Raw genomic sequence first — 20746 nt, 5'->3', positions numbered from 1 at the left:
CTGATGTCACTACATGTCTTAAAAACCTACAATCATCCGTCAACAGATATGGCTGTTCAGGTCAAACAAAGGACTCCCAGTATGTGTGCAGAAAAAAAGGAACACACGCACGCGCACACACACACACACACACACACACACACACACACACACACACACACACACACACACACACACACACACACACACACATATATATATTCATTCATTCCCTGATGGATACTGCTGACCAAAAGAAAATTTTATACCTAATGGGGCAAATAAGATGTTCATTTGTCATTTCATATGTATGTGATTTAAATATTATATATTTGTAGGCAAAATAAGTGTTTTTCTCTTATGACACCATGAAGTGGAATGCATAATCAAAACTTTGAACATGAGTAACAGCTTTGTATTAACGTACATAATATATGTATATCAGGTACAAGATTCAAAGCAAGAAGGGTCTGCTTCCTGTTTGCTAGTAGATCTTGATGTTTCAATTTTATTGTTGTTCAATAGTAGTAAATTCTGCATATTCCTGCATTGCACGGTACACTTTGTGGTCTGAGAGAATTATGACAGTGGATTTTGCAGGGGATGAACTCACAGCTGAAATGTAAAAATTGCAAATAAACTCTGTTGTAAAAGTACCAGTTTGTTATATTCCAGATAAAGGATACTTCATAATGGAGACCAGATCCATATTCCAACAGAATAAGGTTCCGTGCACTGCTTTGTTTAATCTGCATGATAATACAGCAGCCTGTAAATAATGTGGTATGGACCAGGGACACCATGAGGTATGGACCAGGGACACCATGAGGTATGGACCAGGGACACCATGACATATGGACCAGTGACACCATGAGGTATGGACCAGTGACACCATGACGTATGGACCAGTGACACCATGACGTATGAACCAGGGACACCATGACGTATGGACCAGAGACCGGTGACACCATGACGTATGGACCAGGGACACCATGATGTATAGACCAGTGACACCATGAGGTATGGACCAGTGACACCATGAGGTATGGACCAGGAACACCATGACGTATGGACCAGGAACACCATGACGTATGGACCAGGAACACCATGACATATGGACCAGTGACACCATGATGTATGGACCAGTGACACCATGACGTATGGACCAGTGACACCATGACGTATGAACCAGGGACACCATGACGTATGGACCAGAGACCGGTGACACCATGACGTATGGACCAGGGACACCATGATGTATAGACCAGTGACACCATGAGGTATGGACCAGTGACACCATGAGGTATGGACCAGGAACACCATGACGTATGGACCAGGAACACCATGACGTATGGACCAGGAACACCATGACATATGGACCAGTGACACCATGATGTATGGACCAGTGACACCATGACGTATGGACCAGTGACACCATGACGTATGGACCAGGGACACCATAACGTATGGACCAGAGACCGGTGACACCATGACGTATGGACCAGGGACACCATGTTGTATGGACCAGGGACACCATGACGTATGGACCAGTGACCAGAGACACCATGACGTATGGACCAGTGACCAGAGACACCATGACGTATGGACCAGTGACCAGAGACACCATGACGTATGGACCAGTGACCAGAGACACCATGACGTATGGACCAGTGACACCATGAGGTATGGACCAGGAACACCATGACGTATGGACCAGGAACACCATGACGTATGGACCTGGGACACCATGACGTATGGACCAGGGACACCATGACGTATGGACCAGGGACACCATGACGTATGGACCAGAGACACCATGACGTATGGACCAGTGACCAGAGACACCATGACGTATGGACCAGTGACCAGAGACACCATGACGTATGGACCAGTGACCAGAGACACCATGACGTATGGACCAGTGACCAGAGACACCATGACGTATGGACCAGGGACACCATGAGATATGGACAAGTGACACCATGACGTATAGACCAGGAACACCATGACGTATGGACCGGTGACACCATGACGTATGGACAAGTGACACCATGACGTATGGACCAGGGACACCATGAAGTATAACAACGAACAACACTGCTGGGGTACATGGACCAGCAAGCACCCAAGTCACAGAGCCTGGAGGCTTATCATGACATTAGTCGGCTCTTGTGACAAGCACAAAGTAATAAGGTCCCATTCTGATTCAGCAGTGCTGCAAGGCGAGGTGAGGCAAAAATGGGGATAACGTTGTAGAATATTCTATAAGTAATACGTTACCACTGTTATACCGAGGCTGTTGTCTCCCACAACTGCTGCTATAGCGAAATCTACCACAGAGATCTCAATTACCTCATGCAGCACGTGCGTAGCCACCTAGCTGCCATGTGACACCCTTCACTCGTCTCCTGCGAGAGCAAGTGCTCGGGGGACGGACGGGCGGGCAGCAGCCCAGTGGTAACGTATTACTTATAGAATATTCCGAATAGGAAAATTCTACAAATTACATTAAGTAATACATTACCCCTGTTATACAGCGGCTGACTACCACAATAGGCTGTGGGGAGCACCTACAACCCGAATCCTGACTGCTAGCGTTCATTCCGACCAGCGGAAGTAAACACCAAGGCGGAAGCACTCGATGCGCATGCACCCAGCTAGGCGTTACCCTATAGGAATACCAAGGCACTGTCAAGCGCATACCGTAAGGCTCAATCGTCATTGCCAAAACGATTGGTGACTCCAAACGGCCCCACTGGATAGGTATTTCATCGCCGCAGCGGATGAGAACACTGTATCCGCGTGAGCTTAATCTTAGATCAGGTTAAACAGTCGAAAAAGAGGGAAATTAATTTCATTCAGACCGTATATCCCAGAGCAAGCCTACTTAAAGTATGCATTAGGCGCGTGACCTAATTCCAGTATTTGTAAGCATGCATCACAAGGTTGGGATACACGACAGACAATTAAATACATAATTGTCAAAATACAAATAAGGACAAAGCACACAAAGAGCCGCCCTCACCTGTGGTGTGAGTGCGCTGGTTTGCGGGACCCCAACTCCTGTACATTTGAGTCGACCCAGATTGACCACCATGCAAGGTCCGACGCCTGAGGAGGTCGGAATCGCGCTGGGCACACCCCTTAGGTGCCCGCTTGCGCCGTGATCCGCGGGCCAAGACAGTGCACACTCTCCACGACGGCATCAGCGACCTGTTTGAGGTAATGATTGGCAAAAACCGAGTCAGAACGCCAGTAACAACCTCGTAATATTCTGCGAACAGAGATATTCGAGTGTAGGGCAAATGTTGCCGCTAGCGCCCTGATCTCGTGCGGGTTTGACCCCGCTACCGGTAACCCCCGAGACCGGTACGCCAGAAGGATGACAGAACGAAGCCACAACGCAATCGAGTTGCGAGTTATGTCAACCATGCGATTAGGGTTACATGATATGAACAGACAGTCATGCCCTTGTCTACGTTCATTCGAAGCCTTAAGATAATACTTAAGGGCCCTAACCGGACACAGCGCTCTGTCCTCAGTATCAGCAGGATGTAAGATTTCTTTGAGTGATCTTACAGTGAATTCTCTCTCCGTTTGCCCGATTCTCTGATTCTTGGCGACGAAGCCCATGAGCAGGCCCAGGCGGACCGCTCCTTCGTCACCCCTATCGAATCGTACCTTGGCGACATCGAGTGCATGAATGTCGGATACACGTGCCGCCGTGGCAAAGGAGAGGAGAAATGCTGTTATCACCGGCTCTTTGGAGAGACTGGTACCCATAGCAACGTCCCGTACCGTAGCAATGGACGAGACATAGTTGGCAATGGAACCCCCGGAGAGTTTCCGGGTCTCTCGCAAGTGAGACATGAAACGAGCAATATCCTGCACAGATACCTTATCTGGAGAATGAATGTGATGTTTACAACACCACTTCGTGAAAATAACCCAACATGCATTATACACCTTCTGGGTAAAATCACGATGCATACTAACGTATGCCCGAGACGCCCGGCGAGAAAAACCTTTACTCCTCAGACGCTCAGTGACAACATCCACGCGTGCAGATTGAACTGCCCTGCGTTTGGATGAAGCTGACGTGTGTGAGGGTGGATCAAGAGATCCGGTCTCACAGGCAGTGGAAGTGGCGACTGCGTGACCTGGGTCAGCAAGTCGGGGTACCACGATCTGTTCGGCCAAATGGGCGCGATCAGTAACATTCGACAGCGAACTCCTCGGAGCCGGCTTAGAATGTGTGGTATCAACGCTGTCGGCGGGTAAGCATAAGCGTCCAAGCCCGTCCAGTCTAACGCGAGAGCATCGTGATCAATGGCCCTCGGGTCCGGGACTGGTGATACAAACAACGGGAGTTGATTGTTGAACCGCGTTGCGAACAGGTCGACCATCGGACGACCCAAACATTCGCACAGCCACTGAAACACTACTGGGTTCAGCATCCACTCTGTGGGGCTCGGATCCTGAGGCCTCGATAGAGCGTCGGCCAGTACGTTCCGCACACCTGGGATGTGACGGGCGTGTATCTGGCACGAGACACTGTCCACCAGAGCGTAAAACTCGAACGTGAGATCGAGTAGCGAGTGACTGTGGGTTCCCCCCAGTTTGTTCACATAGGACACTACCGTCGTGTTGTCTGTCGCCAGCATGAGCCGGGCGTCGACGAGACGATGCTTCCAGTGATTGACTGCGTTGATCACTGCCTTGAACTCGAGACAATTGATGTGAAGACCTAGTTCGTCTACGCACCACAGCCCCGAGCTCACCTCCCCCTCTAGATGGGCGCCCCAGCCCACTAGAGAGGCGTCTGTATACAGGTTCAACGTGGCCCGGTAGGGCCGCATAGAGACTCCTGATAAGACATTGTAAGGGACCGTCCACCACTCCAGATGCGGTCGGAGCCGATCCGGGAGGGCGACGGTCGCACTGTTAACCTCCGTAGCTAACAACTGGATTAAAAACCGTTGCAGCGGGCGGAGTTGGAGCCGACCCCGTTCGGTGCAGGCCTGGGCTGATACAAGTAGCCCTAACAGCTGTTGCACCGCTGTTGCACCGCTAAGACTTTGGCAATCATCGCCTGAATCTTGTTCCACCGGTCTGGGGGGACAAACAGGCGATGGGACACCGTGTTGAACCAACCTCCGATGAACTGCAAGTTCTGAGAAGGGGTTAACTCGCTCTTGGGGAGATTGACAATCCACCCCAATTGCTCCAAGAGCCGACGTGCGAAAACGAGATGGCGTGACAGGGTGTCCGTCATTCGATTTGCTACTAGTGAGTCGTCCAGGTACGCGAAGTACCGGACACCCCTCCGGTGGAGGAACCCCACTATGGGGGTGGTTAAGCGGGTGAATAGCCAGGGAGCGGATGAAAGACCGAATGGGAGTGCAACCCATTCGTAGTGCCTGCCTTGAAAGACAAACCTGGGATACTTGTGATGATCCGGGTGAATCGGAACATGCAGATAAGCATCCTTCAGGTCGATCGAAGCGAGCCAGTCGGCCGGCATGATCAGTGCTTTCAGGGCCGCGAAGCTCAACATTCTGAACTTGGGCGGCTTGCGCAGGTAGAACTCGTTGAACGATTTCAAGTTGTGAATCATTCTGAGTTCGGCACTGTCCTTCTTGGGAACTAGTAATATCCTGGAGTAAAACCCCGGTGTTATTTCTGGTAGAGCTAACTCCTGAACTGCCCTCTTCTCCACCAACCTGCCGATGGCATCGGCGAGGAAGGGAAGATCGGTTTCCAAATAGAAACCTTCCGACGGGGCAGCGGTGAGCGGCGGATTCGCTTTGAGATCGAGCCGATAGCCGTACCGAATCGTGTTGACCACCCACGGGCCGTCGAACACTTGTTCCCAATTCTCCCAGTAAGTCTGGAGTCTGGCTCCCACTGCGGAAGGAAAGGGGGGCCTGACAGGCTGCGGCAGGCGCAACTGTCCAGGGCCAAGTGACTCGGGCTCGCCTACGGGCCAACCGAAGTTGGCGCTGTCGGCATACGAACCCCTCCAATGAGAGTCACCTGGAGGGGCCCTTGGCGTCCTTAGACGACTTGGGCTTCCCCCAGTTCCTCTTCTTCCCGCGAAAGGGCTGCTGAGAACCCTTACCGAAGCCCTCAGAGCGGGGCTTCTTCCCAGAGGAAGAAGAACCCGACCCCTTAGGCCTGCCGGACGCAGCATCCTGGGGCGCGCTCCGCTTCGGAGCGGCACCCAGGCGCCTATGCAAGGATCCCACAAGATCCAGTGTGTGCCGAGAGGACTCGGCAGACACAGCGGCCTGTTGTTCCTTCAGAACCCCAGGGATCTTGTTATTAAACAGGGTCCGAGCAGACCAAGGCTGCGAAAGGAGCACCTCCTGATTGGCAGCGTCCAACCCTGAAGCAACCAGATACGACTGACGCCGAAGAAAATGGCACGTGCCGGAAATAAAGGCCGAAGCCCCGGCAACGTACTCCAGGGAAGCAATTAAACCGAGCAAGCAGTTGTAAATGCGCTGGTCTCGGTCCGTAGGAGAACCTTCGACCAGACTGGCCGATGCAGCCAGGTATGTGTCTCCGTGAGACATTGCCAGCATGGAGTGTCGAGCGAGGGTGTCCAGCTGTTGCAAGGTAGCTTGTGGTACCGTAGCAACCGGTGGGTCACGGACCCCCAAACGCTCCACATGGGCTTCCGCGGAAGGACCAGCCTCGGGAAAGGCAAGGTCATGTACCGGGAAAGACCCTTTTCTCCACGACGGTGGAGGTAACGGGAGACCCCGACCGGAGGCAGCCGCGAAGGCCTTCTCCAAAGAAGGCTTAATCCCGCGCAGCAAGGTTGATGCCGGGAAAGCCTTGTCGGACGTCTCGTCGTACACCTCGGAGGAACCCACGGAACCGTGGATTCCCCGCGGTATCGGCAGGGGCTTTGGCATGTCCTCGAAGAGGTCATAAACCATGGCCACGCGGTCCTTAACCGATAGCGGAAGCAACGGTTCGGGAGAAGGACCGGTAACCACGGCAGCCGCCGCCGTACCGGTGAACCCCGCGTCCGAACCCGCGGCCACCGAAGAGGCCGGGGACGCAACAGCCAGCGGCCTATCTTGTGAGAAGGCCGCCAGCTTGGAGTCCACAAGTTTCGACAACAATGCGGCGACGGAATCCCCAGACAGCCCGAGGGCCGCAAAGGGATCCGCCGCAGCCGAGGGGGTGGTACCCGCACGGGGACCCCGACCGGACGAACCGGCCACCACAGGGGTGGAGACGGACTGGACATACAGTCGGTAACGCTCAAACTCTGCAGGCCCCAGACCTTCGCACAGGGTGCACCGGGTGTCCCCGCAAGGAACCCTGCACCGCTGGCAACGATCGTGAGGATCCCCGGACGACAAAAATTTTTCCGAGGAGCAGGGGTAGACGGGGTGGAGACTGGGGACAATTCCATGTCAGACATTGTTTGTATTCTATATATATGTATTGTATACAAAGAACAAAACATGGTTACCACGCACGCACCACAATGATTCACAAACAAGCATTTTCACAAGAAAATAAATGAGCAATGTGAACATATAACATACACAGATAACTTTTATATAAAGAAATAAGTGATGTTAACCCCCAAAACATACAAGAACAGGGGAAACGTAAAACACAACGTGCGTACGCGAACCCCGCAAGTATATAGAAAAAAGGGCGGGAAAATTATAACCAAGCGTAGCTACCACAACGCCCCATAAAAGCAGAGTTTATTAGAGAATAAACTATCATAAATATCACCAAATATTCAATGAACGCTTCAGCAGGAGGGAAACACGTCTTGCTTAGCTGACGAAGGAGACAAGAGTGAAGGGTGTCACATGGCAGCTAGGTGGCTACGCACGTGCTGCATGAGGTAATTGAGATCTCTGTGGTAGATTTCGCTATAGCAGCAGTTGTGGGCGACAACAGCCTCGGTATAACAGTGGTAACGTATTACTTAATGTAATTTAAGTTCAAGATTATTGCACTTATATAACAACGTGCATGGATGTTTGTTTGTTTTGTACTAGTCGGGACCATTCCAAGTGTATAGTGCTGGCCGACCTAGATACCATGCTACACTCAGACACAGTATACCGACTCAGAGCCAACCAGTCCTTGTTTTATCCCCATAATGCTGAGCACCAGGTAGAGAAACAGCATGTACCATCTTTTGGTATGATGAGACTGGGGATCGAACCCCTGACCTTCCGCTCTCTAGGAAGATGCTCTATCACAGAGGAGGTCTATTGTTGCACAATAGACATTCGTGACCAACTCGTGTTATTCCGGGACAAGCCGAATAGCGACTCGTGCCCCTCTCATAGCCATTTTTGCGACCGGGTTCTGTCTTAGCACAAAGGGCATACCTAAAACAATTGTCAACTCGTTGTGTAATGGTTCACATATATTTCCCCATATATTATATATATTTCAGATGCAATTTAAAGTACATCTGGACATGCGGAATTATACAGTGTGATTGAACACATTTAACAGTGTCTTGGATATATTTTTAGATGCAAGACATATGTAAAATCAAAAATTATTTCTGAGGGATTCTTTGATGAACAACTTGAAATCTAAACGCGCATTCTGATTGGTTTGTTGTATTTTCTTGCAGGTTACGGAAAGGGGCGAGTGGTGACGAATGGCACAATAGAATCACCTGTGTTTAAACTATTGCAACCTCAGTAGTCAAAATGCCAAAAGGGTTCACCCCTAAACAGCAGTTAATTTAAGGGACAATTCTGAAGACAATAGCTATGTACAGAGATTTATTCCATTTCATTTTAGGCAGTCAGTTCAAGATTTGGTTTTCTGTTTCTTCTTCGGTTGCTTGATGCCAGATTTTACAGTCTTTTGTTTCGGTGCCAAACTCTTTGACTTAGTTGGATTCTTTCCAAACTTCTTTGAAGTCTTTGCTTGAGCAGATTTAAACTTTTTCTTCTCAGTAAGACTGTCTAGGTCAAGGTCATCATCTTCAGCTACACGCTTGACTTGAATAATTTTGACATCACCAAATTGAGAGACCTTGACCTTAGCTCCGAGAATAGTTGTAAGTTCTTCCGGCTCACTGTCTACAACCTTCCTCTCCTTGGGTGGCAAAACAACATCTCCATCATCTAAAAATAATATGCAAATAATTGATTTTATATAGAAAGCATATTTGGCATTAATCGTATCTTAATAATCTTTACTAACACCAGACATTTACATATTTCAGAAAAGAAACTACATGTAGTTTCATTTACAAAACCAAATTCCTTGAGCTTGATTACCCCACAGGCTAAAGAGATAATTCCATATATAGAAAAAGGACAGTTAAAATTATTGTTCTCATGATTCTTTTTAAAACTAATTCTTTAGGGAGTTGGATAAATATCCATAGGAGTACATCTGATTTAAGCTGGTAAATGTTTTTTACTAATTTTTAATTATGTACACTGTGTACTTCAATGATTTTAATGAATTTAATAAATTTACTTTTCACCTGACAACTGTCATGACATGACATGTCATGACTGACCGACATGACTGACGTTCATTTTATCTCTTCTGATTTGAGACACTAAGTGACATGGCATGGTTTGATCAAAAAGTTGGAATCTGATACAAAAATAAAAGATAGGGATGGAGGCAATCATAGTGGTGGGTGGTTTATGAGAAACCAAAATTTGATTTTTACAAACCTAAAGGAGACATATTGTTTCATTTAAACCATACACCCAAACTGTAGTAATGAACGATGGCTTACATAAACATGAAAAGATGTTGAATGAACATTACCTGTGCTGAAATACAAGGGAACAGACATCGAGAGTCCAGTCTTCATGTACATGCTCTTTATGTTGATTGGTCCTCCTGGAATGCCTGCTGCAAGCTGATTGGCTGCTGAGATAACATTGTCCACCACATGTTCTATCTTCATCTCTGAATGTGCAACTGTGGCCATGCTGTGAGATGAGATGAGATAATAATAATAATAATAATAATAATAATTTCTCTGTCACTAAATTCCATACACGAAGGCTTTAACCAGTAGGCTACCAGACTGACCACGAGACCTAGTAAATCCAGGGTAAGTATACATATGTAAAAAATATTTAGATTTTACTAAAATATTTACTTATCCAGCATTACTCCTTAATGCATCTGTATCAGACGGTATGGGGGTGCGTATACCTTCCGATGTAATCCTCAGTATGGATAAACCATTCATAAGACATACATGTCAAGGGAACCATATGGTGTGTTAAGCACCAATCAGTATTACTCGCTCAATCTTGTCAACAGAGAGAAGACAAGAATTGGGGATAAGTCCAGGTAAAACACAGTAAGAAGAAAATAACGTCAGCTAAAATCTCAGAAACTGAATGTCCGAGCCACCAAGTGCGTAGTAATGGTGCTGCTGTTTGGTATGCAAGTGTAGGAGGTACTCAGCCAAGAATTGAGGTGACGCTGTAGTGGGATCTTGACTTTACACCTTACAGAAAAGGCTGCAAATGATTGCCACTTATCATGAAATAGCCCCAGGGTAAATGGACGGTGTGTCAAGCAATGTCTGAGCCAAATAGCCCTTAGCGCTCTTTTAAGATGTACCAAGCTTGCAGACGAAATCTGTCGGGCACTGGTTGTGGTAGTTTGCTGTGAGGGTGGATAAAAAGGTTTGACCACTGTCAGGGGTAGTGGATTTTTTTCTGTGAGATTTCTGAGATCTACAAACCTCCTCGCCGGCCACCAGGGCATGACCAAATCAGAGGAGGGTGGTTCATGGTTGCTTTTATTTTGTGTATCACCCTGAGATGTAGTTCAGGAGGCGGAAAATCATACACTTTTAGCCCTTTCCAGGGCATGCTGAATGAGCCTACCACCCAAGCCTGCGGATCGGGGATCGGGGATCGGATGTGTTGTGAAGAGGTCGATATTGGTTTGACCGAACCGCTGATGCATCAGCTGAAACGCCTCTGTGTGGAGTTACCAGTCTGTTACCATTCTGAGAGTGCGTTGCCCCTTGGTTGCACAGGCACCATACCACCTCGCTGTTGTCGTGGAGATTGCAAGTTTAGTATTGCGTAGGCGCTCCTGCCAATGTGATATTGCCAGAATGAGAGCCCCCAACTTGAGGGACTTAGTGCGCTGGACCATAGCCCGTTGGGTGTCTGGTCCTGTAGATATGCACCCCTCCCTCTAGAGAGGTGTCTACGAACAGGAGTAGTGCTGGGGTTAGCCCTGATAAGGAGACACCTTAAGATGTACAAATCTATCATCCACCAACTGAGTTGAGTCCTTAGGGGAGATGGTAGAGTGATGGCTTCATACGTTTGATGTAAGGCACCAGGAACTGTTGTATTGGCGTAGGTACAGCCTCTGCTTGACAAATCTTGGGCTGATGTGAGCAATCCTAACAACACTTGCCACTGGTCAAGTGTGTGGGATTGTCGAAGGGCAGGTGACAGATGGCATAGAATTTTTAGCCATCTGTCCCGTGGCACTGACAGAAGGTCCTGATCTGTCTTGAACAGGCCTCCTATAAACTGGAGTTGGTAAGAAGGAAGCAATTCCCACTTTGCCTCATTGATCATCCATCCCAGTTGATACAGTAGGTGCCTGGTAAAGTCCGGATTGAGAACCAGGGTAGCCGTGTCGGGATGATGCAGGAGACAGTCGTCTAAGTACAACTCGGGGAGCATGTTGAAGAGTGACTGACAACTACAGCCATTTTCCAGCTGAGCTGCTAATTAACTCTCAATTAATCTTGCACATGGAATAAATCTCAGTCCTATTCAAGAAGGGAGATGAATAAATGTGCGTTCATGAGATGTTTGACTCACAATATGTCATCATGCTAGAACCTACTAACTGAATATTAAAATTTAAGATATTTTAAGGAGAAATGGCAATAAATAAATTGTTCAAAATGGCTGCTGTGGCTAATGAGATCGAACCTCTTGCACAAATGGGGGATGGGGTGTTAGAGAAGGGTCATCATTGGATGATTGTCATTCCATTTTGATGGAAATGGCAATAGCTCACTTGACTTCCTGTCAGGTTAGCTAAAACAGCTCATGAGCATAATCAAATTCATCAGTAGCTATGGAGTCCCTGGTGGCTACAGAGTACACACACTCACCCAGACGCGCCTCGTCCACTGATGTAGCACTGAGAGTTATCGAGGGCTTCCTGCAGCTCCTTCTTCAGATTACTGGCACCCATGTTCACACCAATCGGCAGTCTGGAAAAAGATGGCAAAACTCTTGTTAGCTTCAGTCAATAATGCTACCTTCACGTTGTTGGACTGTAACTGGTTTGGAACAGATAAGGAGTGGTTGACTGTGCCAATAAGACCCTGGCTATGCCACAATCACATGTCACTTGGAGTCCATCTTTCCCGGAGGGTTCTATTTGTTTGTTTGCTGTTTATTGCCGCACTCAGCAATATTCCAGCTACATAATGGTGGTTTGTAAATAATCAAGTCTGGACCAGACGTCAAAAGAAGAGTAAAGCTGTTTGAATCTCTGAAACTAACTGAAGCTGGATGCCCTTTTGTTTTCAGTGATATTTATCGTGATACAATTGTTCGAAATTAAGTTCCTTGTCATAACCCTAATATTAACAAATGGTGATGGTGATTTTGGCTCCAACATTTAAAGTTTACACTTTAAGTTCATTTGGCGTTTTCTTAATTAGTTTATACACCTTTCGGATGAGTTTTAAGTCAGATTTATTTGATATTTTCATGTTGTTTTAGTAAATATCAAATTCCAGTTTGATAATTGTGATTGTGCAAATTGGTAAGTATGGATTCATCAAGGCATGTAAGAAGTGCAGGGTCTGTAGTTCCCACATGTCAGTCAATGACCCTCCTCCTGCTGGTGCCTGGTGCCTAGTGCCTAGTGCCAAGACATCACATATGGCATGGACTCGAGATGTGATCTGTGTGAGGATTACCCAGCACACCTGAAGCAGATAGCCTGCTTCTCAACTGACGTTTTCACTAGTGGAAAAGTCGTCTCTTCCCAGCTTCTAAAACCCCCAAAGTTTCATAAATGTTGGTTATTGTAGCAAATGATACATACTAGTTTGGTCACAGGTAGCATTCAGGGAATATGCATGGTTTAGCACCCCTTGACATCCGAGCAGGCCACACCATGATGGGGCTTCACCAATAGAAACTACATCGGACTCTTAAGCTAGAGACACATTCCTGCCATGTTATCCTGCTATCCATGTTGAAGAGTGACTGACAACTGCAGCCATTTTCCAGCTGAGCTGCTAATTAACTCTCAATTAATATTGCACATGGAATAAATCTCCGTCCTATTCAAGAAGGGAGATGAATAAATGTGCGTGTATGAGATGTATGACTCACAATATTTCATAACACCAGAGTATTCAAAGTGTGACAGGATTGTATCCAGGAAGAAGAAAAGATGTGGCAGTGAGAATCAAGCTTCACTATAATGAAGAATGTGGTACACAGGGGAGCATGTTGAAGAGTGACTGACAACTGCAGCCATTTTCCAGCTGAGCTGCTAATTAACGCTCAATTAATCTTGCACATGGAATAAATCTCAGTCCCATGATACAAGAATGAGATGAATAAATGTGCTTTAATAATACTGAATACATCAATACTACATGTTCTTAACATCCTTTATCCTGATCATGAGAAATTGGGAACATTGAAACAAGATGGTTGCGACAATTTAAAAAATATTTTTAATTCCCCTGTTTGTTTTAAAGGAAGACTAGGCTTGAACCAATCGGCAGTCCTATCATCTTACTCAACAATAGATATTGGCACTAGAACCATTGTCCTTGCCAAACTGCCCAATTGTTACCGGTAAGTTATCATAAAGACTAGTAGAAATCTGCCCTTTTTAAGGTTTTGCTATATTTTATCATTATAAGTAAGGGGTTAGGAGTAGTGGACTAAAACTGTTAGTTTCTGTTGCTGGTACTAATTGTTAAAGTTATTCAAAATACCACCTGACTGCTGAGTCAAGGTTTGTAATGCACACCCATCCAGCAGGCACTGATCACCTTAGTTACACAGACAATGTCTAAGTTCCACACATGATGCTAAATAGGATGTTTCAGCCATCAATAAGCCTGGAAAAGAGCAAAATCCATCAGATCACCAAATCTCATGTTTTCAGTTATATGCTTTACTGATGCACAAGGATCTGCCGGTCATTTTAAACAGAGGCCTGATTATTTTATGTTGCGTAACACAAATGATTTATCATGAAAACTGCATGTCCTAACATTCCTGATGTATCATCTTCTGTCTGAGAGTGACTGACAACTGCAACCATTTTCTGACTGAGCTGCTAATTAACTCCCAATTTATCTCGCACATGGAATAAACCTCTCCCCAATGCTGAAGAGAGATGAATTAATGTGCGTCTGAAAACTCAATCTCAACACAAGCCAGAAAGTGTTTATTTGATCGTACCCGTCCAATAATAAACTATAATGTAAACATTTCACCACCACCACCAGTGTAATGAACTATCCAGACTTAGAGTGTGCCCAACTGCTTACTGCAGTCATTACCACAAACACTGATTACATAAAGGGAAGCATCTAACACAAACAATAAAAACTCAAAGACTGCAGGTGCCCTGTCTGATGTTTGTCTGCATGAAATTACATAATACTTCTGAAACACATTTTAGAAAAAGAACTCTTGAAGTATTATTGGCAGGGTGGAGTTGAAAATATTTAAATGAAAGAAATATGATGTTTGGACAAAGTTGGAAGTTTTAATATTCAGGATCCATTGTGCTATGTGATCTCAGTTTAAGGTCTAATCATGACAAGCACAAGACAAGGGTCATTGTCTTCCCAGGAATCTTGTTGTACATGTTGAAACATTGTCGCACTTTGTGCAACTACTAACTGTATAATTCCTACTGGAAGGTGATGCATAGAGCCATCTTACGGAACAAAGATTTGTTTTGTTTGTTGCTTAAAGATGCAGCAATATTCCAGCTATATGACTGTTCTGTAAATAATCGTGCCTGTACCAGACAATCCAATGACTGACGTCATGAGCATCAATCTTTGCAATTCGGATGACATGCATCAACCAAGTCAGCAAACTTACAACAGCTCTTACAACAAGTATGTGTAGTTGAAGACCGATTACCGAATAAAGATGACAAACTGGACAGCCTATAACTATTCTGTCTGAGAGTGACTGACAACTGCAACCATTTTCTGACTGAGCTGCTAATTAACTCCCAATTTATCTCGCACATGGAATAAACCTCTCCCCAATGCTGAAGAGAGATGAATTAATGTGCGTTGGACAACACTGAGAGCTATTTATAAACACAGAGCATGGCTTCCAGCAAGCAATAAGCCACTTGTCAATTTCTCATTGCCATAGTTAGCTTACGTAGAGGTTAGACCATGAAGATCCTATGTTTAACTGTTAAAATGCTCAGTTCTACACAGATGCAGATATACTAGGCCACTTTACCCATGTCGCTGACATTTGTCTTCATTGAAGAGTGCTTAGAATTCTTACCTCCTCCTGCCATAGAAGGCCTTGCCGAGAAAGTCCGGAAGTAACCGAATGACACATTTATCTGCCAAAAAGACATCAAACCGGTCAGAGAGTATCCTCTTGGCTTCATAAGGTTTGTACTCTGTTTTCAAAGACTTCAAAGGAATAACCTGCATAGAAAACAATGCATGCATGATGCAGTTTCATAAATTATCACAAAAGAATGAAACATTGTAAATGAAGTCAATTGCCAAAGAGAGGATCAACAGCGGCAAAATTTAATGTAACATAGTTGATATTGACATTGTACATTATCAGTTATCATACATAAGACGTACAAGATAGTTATTAGTTTCCATGCATGAAATAAGATTGACAGAGCTACTGTGAAAATGGGTCCTGTGTAAATGGTACACAAATACACCCTGAAGCAATGTGCATGTGTGTTGTGTTGCTAGCCTACTCCTTGTAACTATAAAACATGGAAAATACAAAAATTCAAATACCTCTGTGACAAAGTTAATGTCATGTTTGTCAAGCAGTTCCTTGTAATGGTGGATAGTGGGATCAAAGTCTCGCTTCTTCTTGTTCATGTCTTTCACAAACAAACACACATCCATTGTATCTCTCATTAAGGAGTGTGGCAACTTCCTAGAAGACAAATCCATTTGAGTGATTACAAGACTGTGGTCTGGGGCATGGAAATGAAATTTAACCTTCTATTCTTAGGAAATGATGTATTCAAAAGAGTTGCACATGTTATCGCATTTGATGAAATTAATGTAATGTTTACAGGGTTTTACGCGACACAGAAATGTGTGTCCAGTCCAATGCATAGAATGGACACAGAAACAAGTATATATTGTGTCCTTTGAGGCGCATACTAATATTCATTGTACCAAATTCATGACAAGGCATATAAAGATTCTGTAATTAAAGTAATAATAAAATCTTACAGTACAGTACAGTACAGTAAACAAAACCATTTAAATACTTTACAGGACGCTGGAAAATAGTAATTTTGGGGCCTCTGGGTCCAGAGTTTTTTAGGTCAAGGAAAAACCCTGTGTCCACCAGTTGCAATGAATGATTTTATAAACATTTCCAAAAAGTGAATAAATGTAACAATATATTTTACAAGATATGTACACAGCCATCTGGATGGCCTAATGCAAAATATCTCATAAATAGTGTTGTGTAATTTCACTTTAAACTTTACGGTAAGATGAGGGCGTTTACTGCTGCTTTTACCAGTATTTTAGTTACCAGTAAGTCACAGCAAGTGGGAAGGAACATAAGTGTACAAGTGGTAGGTGTTTACGACTTAGGTGAAATTCTTCAGCACAGGCATTATAAGAATCTGGGATTCAAACCCATGATGAGTAGACCCTATACAACTTACAAGTGCAGTGTTTTGTTCTTGACATTTGGAACTTTCTTGAAAGTAAACTGCAAATGAATTTTCTCTGCTTCATCAATGAAGCTTGCCTTCTTTGTGTCTTTGAGTAAATTAAACAATGCAGCCACCGCCTTCTGCACCTGAAAAACACAGCACATACAAATGACATACTGAAAATAGGTGAGAGTATAGATCTGTTTTGTGAGTAAGTGAAAATGGCGGCAACATTCCAGCTTTATCTCAGTGTCCTGTACAGAACGTAACTGGAGTTAAAAGCAAAGTCCATGACTGGTATGATGGATAGCAGACCAATACAGTGGCACAATTTGTATGCAAACAAAGTAATATTTCCTAAGGTAACCCCATGTATTCAGGGTGAATTTGATTAATTTGGTGCAGAATATGCATTTGTTTCTGTTTTTTAATGCCGCACCCACTGACTCAGCAATATTCCAGCCAAATAATCTAGTCTGGATCAGAAAATCCAGTGATCTACATCATAAACATTGTCCTACATAGTTGTGATACAATGACATGTATCAACCAAGTCAGCTCGCCTGACCATCAGATCCTTTTCCTCGTCAAATACGACAAGCTTAGTCACCTCATGACAAGAAGTTAGCGGTACAAATTTTGAGCAGGGATTTTGGCTCGGAATAATAAAATCACGACAATTTGAGCTTCTGAAGACACCAGCTCCAAAAGTATGGCTTCGATTTTCTTCATCTTTGTCTCACTGAGTAGCTAAATGTATTGGCTTGAAATGAGTGTATAGTTTTATAGGGCTATTTACCATGATTTACAGTGGACATTGTTGAATTCGTCCTCGAACGAACTTGGTGAGTTGGCCTTGTTACACCCCTTTCCTTTTACACAGAACACTTACACTGGGTGTGACCATGTATCTTGAGGCTGGTATATTTTGCCTTACAAGACCCTGTGTTACCATCATAAGGGTTAGGTACCCCTCTTCACTCAAACCCACCATCACAATCCTTAGGCTGGCACCGCTTGCTGATCAAACACCCATTTAGGATCCTTTATAGGGTTAGGCACCCATTCACAATCCATTGGGTTAGTTGTAAGGTAGGGCCTGGGTTAGCTATCCCTTTTAACAAATTAATGTGTCTTTTCGGCCTACCTCTAGAATACCACAAACTTTTCAAACAATACCAATGACATAATTTGTAGTATTTTCTTGCCAGTCACACCGTCGAAGCAATGCCCTGTGACGTCAGGGGTCATTGAGTGTGCATAAGCTCCGCTCGGTGACTTCTCTCCACACACAATGTCCTTGAATAAGCCCAGCAATGTTGAGAGTTTTAAATATTTGTTTACTAAATATAGCCTGCGGCAGTGCATTTTATAGCAAGTGCTAGTTTATGAAAGCACTTTTATTTTCAATATATTTTTTATTTAGTTTTTTTTCAAGTGGCTAAAATGATTATAAATGGGAACTTATACACATACATTAATTTTTTTCCCCATTAATTTTCCCTATTATCCAGAGGAATGCAGTTTCTTCAGTATATTATATTGGCGCCAAACACATCCAAATGTCCCTGGTGTTTGGGTAGGTTACCCTGAACTCTATCCTTAGCAATTAGATCCCTTTTACGATCATTAGGGTAAGGTACCCATTTAGCATGTTTAGAGGCTATCATAGATTCCATAGCGGCTCCTAATATTCTTCACACAAAAATGTCGAGAAATCAGGATGAAATGGTTTTGTGTCGATTATTTTGGCAAATGGAAACTAGGACTACAATGAATACACTATGAGGCGAATATGATACGTATCACGAATTTAGGGTATCTAATACAAATATTTATTCATGAATACAACAAGTCAGCAGTTGATGTATTATTCATCATATTCCGTGACAAATACAGTGATCGCTGTCTACAACACTACCTTGGGGGTCCAAATAATTGGTGAGCGTTATGGACAATCAGTCGTTTAACTGGGGTGGAGTATTAGATGACCTACAAGACAGACGACTGCATGACATGTATATATTTTATTTTGCATATCTTGCTTTGATAAATAAGAGACAACTTCAAGTAAAAAACAGTCTTTTAATTTTGTTGTAAGTATTCGATTCTAGTGACCTCGAATAACGAATTCAATTCACAAGGGGATACGATTCACCGAATACGCGAGTGAATCGTAACAGCCCTACTGGAAACTGTCCTGGAACATAGATACAAGCCAATATCAACCGCTACGTTTATTCAGTAATGATTCAAAAGTGGACTCACCCTGGCGGCGTCACTACCCATGCTTAAAATTATTCCGTCCCCGTCCCTTACTATGATCCACAATATCCTCTCAGTGTTCCCAACAACACTTTTCTGTCACAAAATCACAGGACAAATTATTAAATACCATGTCATTCATGTGTACCTGCCAGTTTGATGTCTGACACCTGAAACCATTTTCGGTTCGTGCCATATCAGCTTATTCCTCACCTCTCGGTATCGTGTAGATTACCGAATGGGACGAGTGTGCCAAATGGCATCGGGATCACGCATAAACGTCAATAGATTAAAGACATAAAACATCATGCCCACCTGTGACCTTCGTAAGTGTCCATCACCTATTTCGTTCAGTTCCGAAACGCACAGGTATGACCATGACTAGGTAAATTTGCACTTAGTTTCACAGTGTGAACGTAACTCAGTCGGTTAGCTGTCAGGATAACAATCCGAAGGTCACGAGTTCACATTAGACAGATTCTCACAAAAACTGGTTGCTTGTCTTAAAGACAACAGTGATCGTTGTGGTACTGTATTCTTAAGGTGCTCCATATTTTTTTAATCATTTCGATGAAAAAATGGCTAATGTGCATGCGCATAGAGGTAAACAATTTGGTGCTTTGTAAACAAGCACTCAATATTTCTGATAGCGTCTGTGGTCCTGTTGAAGGGTGTTGGCTGATTAGATTAACTCATTAGGCTGGCTTCAAACTGGCAATGGAGTTCGATCATCCACACGGTGCTAATTGAAATATGAAAAAGTGCACGCAGTAAGGTTTACAAGGGTGACCCGTGATAGAATACGCCTTCAGCAACCCATGCGTGCCGTAAAAGACGACTATGCTTGTCGTAAGAGGCAACTAACGGGATCGGGTGGTCAGGATTGCTGACTTGATTGATGCATGTCATTGATCCCAATTGCGTGGATCGATGCTCATGATATTTATCACTGGATTGACTGGTCCACACTCAATTATTTAAAGACCTTCATTATACTGCTTGAAAATCGCCGAGTGCGGCATTAAACATCGAACAAAGCTTGTCCCTTTAAGCTGATGTTGGATGATGGGTTCACACCATTCCATCATATTTTATTACATTTTACTTATTTCTAGGCCATTTTATACTTCCTGTAAAAACAAGTTTTCGAGAATCACCCTTCACATTTTAATTGAATTTTAGATTAAAATGTCATATTGTTAGTCCAAGGCCAGGAATGTTTAAAAAGTCAGTTGTTGAACAGGTCTATACAAGCGATTTGTGCCATTTCTTTTCAAACGAGTTTCATTATTCAGCTGATTTGCAAAACGTCAAAATTCGTCCAGGCAGTTCATTTCATTTTCCAAATAAAATAGCATGTGGCCTACAATATACCTCACATTTGTCACGAATTCTCCATACCGAGAATATGACAACACACAAAATCCATACCTTAGCTTTCTCGAAGTCCATTTTCCCACGTGGGTTCTAATTTGTGTGGACACTACTTCCGCACTGAATGTATTAAAGTCAAGGTCGAATGTGAAGTATATTTGTGGAAATACACATGTGACAATTTTTATTTCTGTCTTCTTAAAAC

General features: G+C 44.3%; 1 protein-coding gene and 1 pseudogene across 1 annotated transcript; both read right to left on the bottom strand.

The window, feature by feature from the left end:
• Positions 1-487: 487 nt before the first annotated feature.
• Positions 488-6926, bottom strand: LOC139467612 (uncharacterized; annotated as a pseudogene).
• A 1603-nt stretch (positions 6927-8529) lies between these two features.
• On the bottom strand, positions 8530-20674 carry LOC139468095 (ribosomal L1 domain-containing protein 1-like). Its single transcript, XM_071249819.1, has 7 exons — positions 20599-20674; positions 16912-17048; positions 16016-16160; positions 15531-15679; positions 12122-12223; positions 9778-9944; positions 8530-9113 (listed from the first exon to the last, which is right to left on the bottom strand). Exons 1-7 carry the CDS (start codon positions 20617-20619, stop codon positions 8794-8796), a joined length of 1041 nt encoding a protein of 346 aa, XP_071105920.1. The 5' UTR covers positions 20620-20674; the 3' UTR covers positions 8530-8793.
• Positions 20675-20746: the final 72 nt, after the last annotated feature.

Source organism: Haliotis cracherodii, unplaced genomic scaffold (assembly GCF_022045235.1).
Source record: "Haliotis cracherodii isolate W230 unplaced genomic scaffold, xgHalCrac1.p SCAF_2, whole genome shotgun sequence".
Taxonomy (NCBI): Eukaryota; Metazoa; Mollusca; class Gastropoda; order Lepetellida; family Haliotidae; genus Haliotis; species Haliotis cracherodii.
Note: the sequence above shows the minus strand (reverse complement) of the source record. Positions and strands in the feature narration are given on the sequence as shown.

What these genes read in the sequence shown, in the direction of transcription:
- LOC139468095 (XM_071249819.1), bottom strand. Translation starts at nt 20,619, where the DNA reads ATGGACTTCGAGAAAGCTAAG. An exon ending in TGGACTTCGAGAAAGCTAAG is followed by an intron (nt 17,049 to 20,598) that starts GTATGGATTTTG and finishes TGTGTTTTTCAG; the next exon opens with GTGCAGAAGGCGGTGGCTGC. An exon ending in GCCTTCTATGGCAGGAGGAG is followed by an intron (nt 12,224 to 15,530) that starts GTAAGAATTCTA and finishes ATCTTTTTCCAG; the next exon opens with ACTGCCGATTGGTGTGAACA.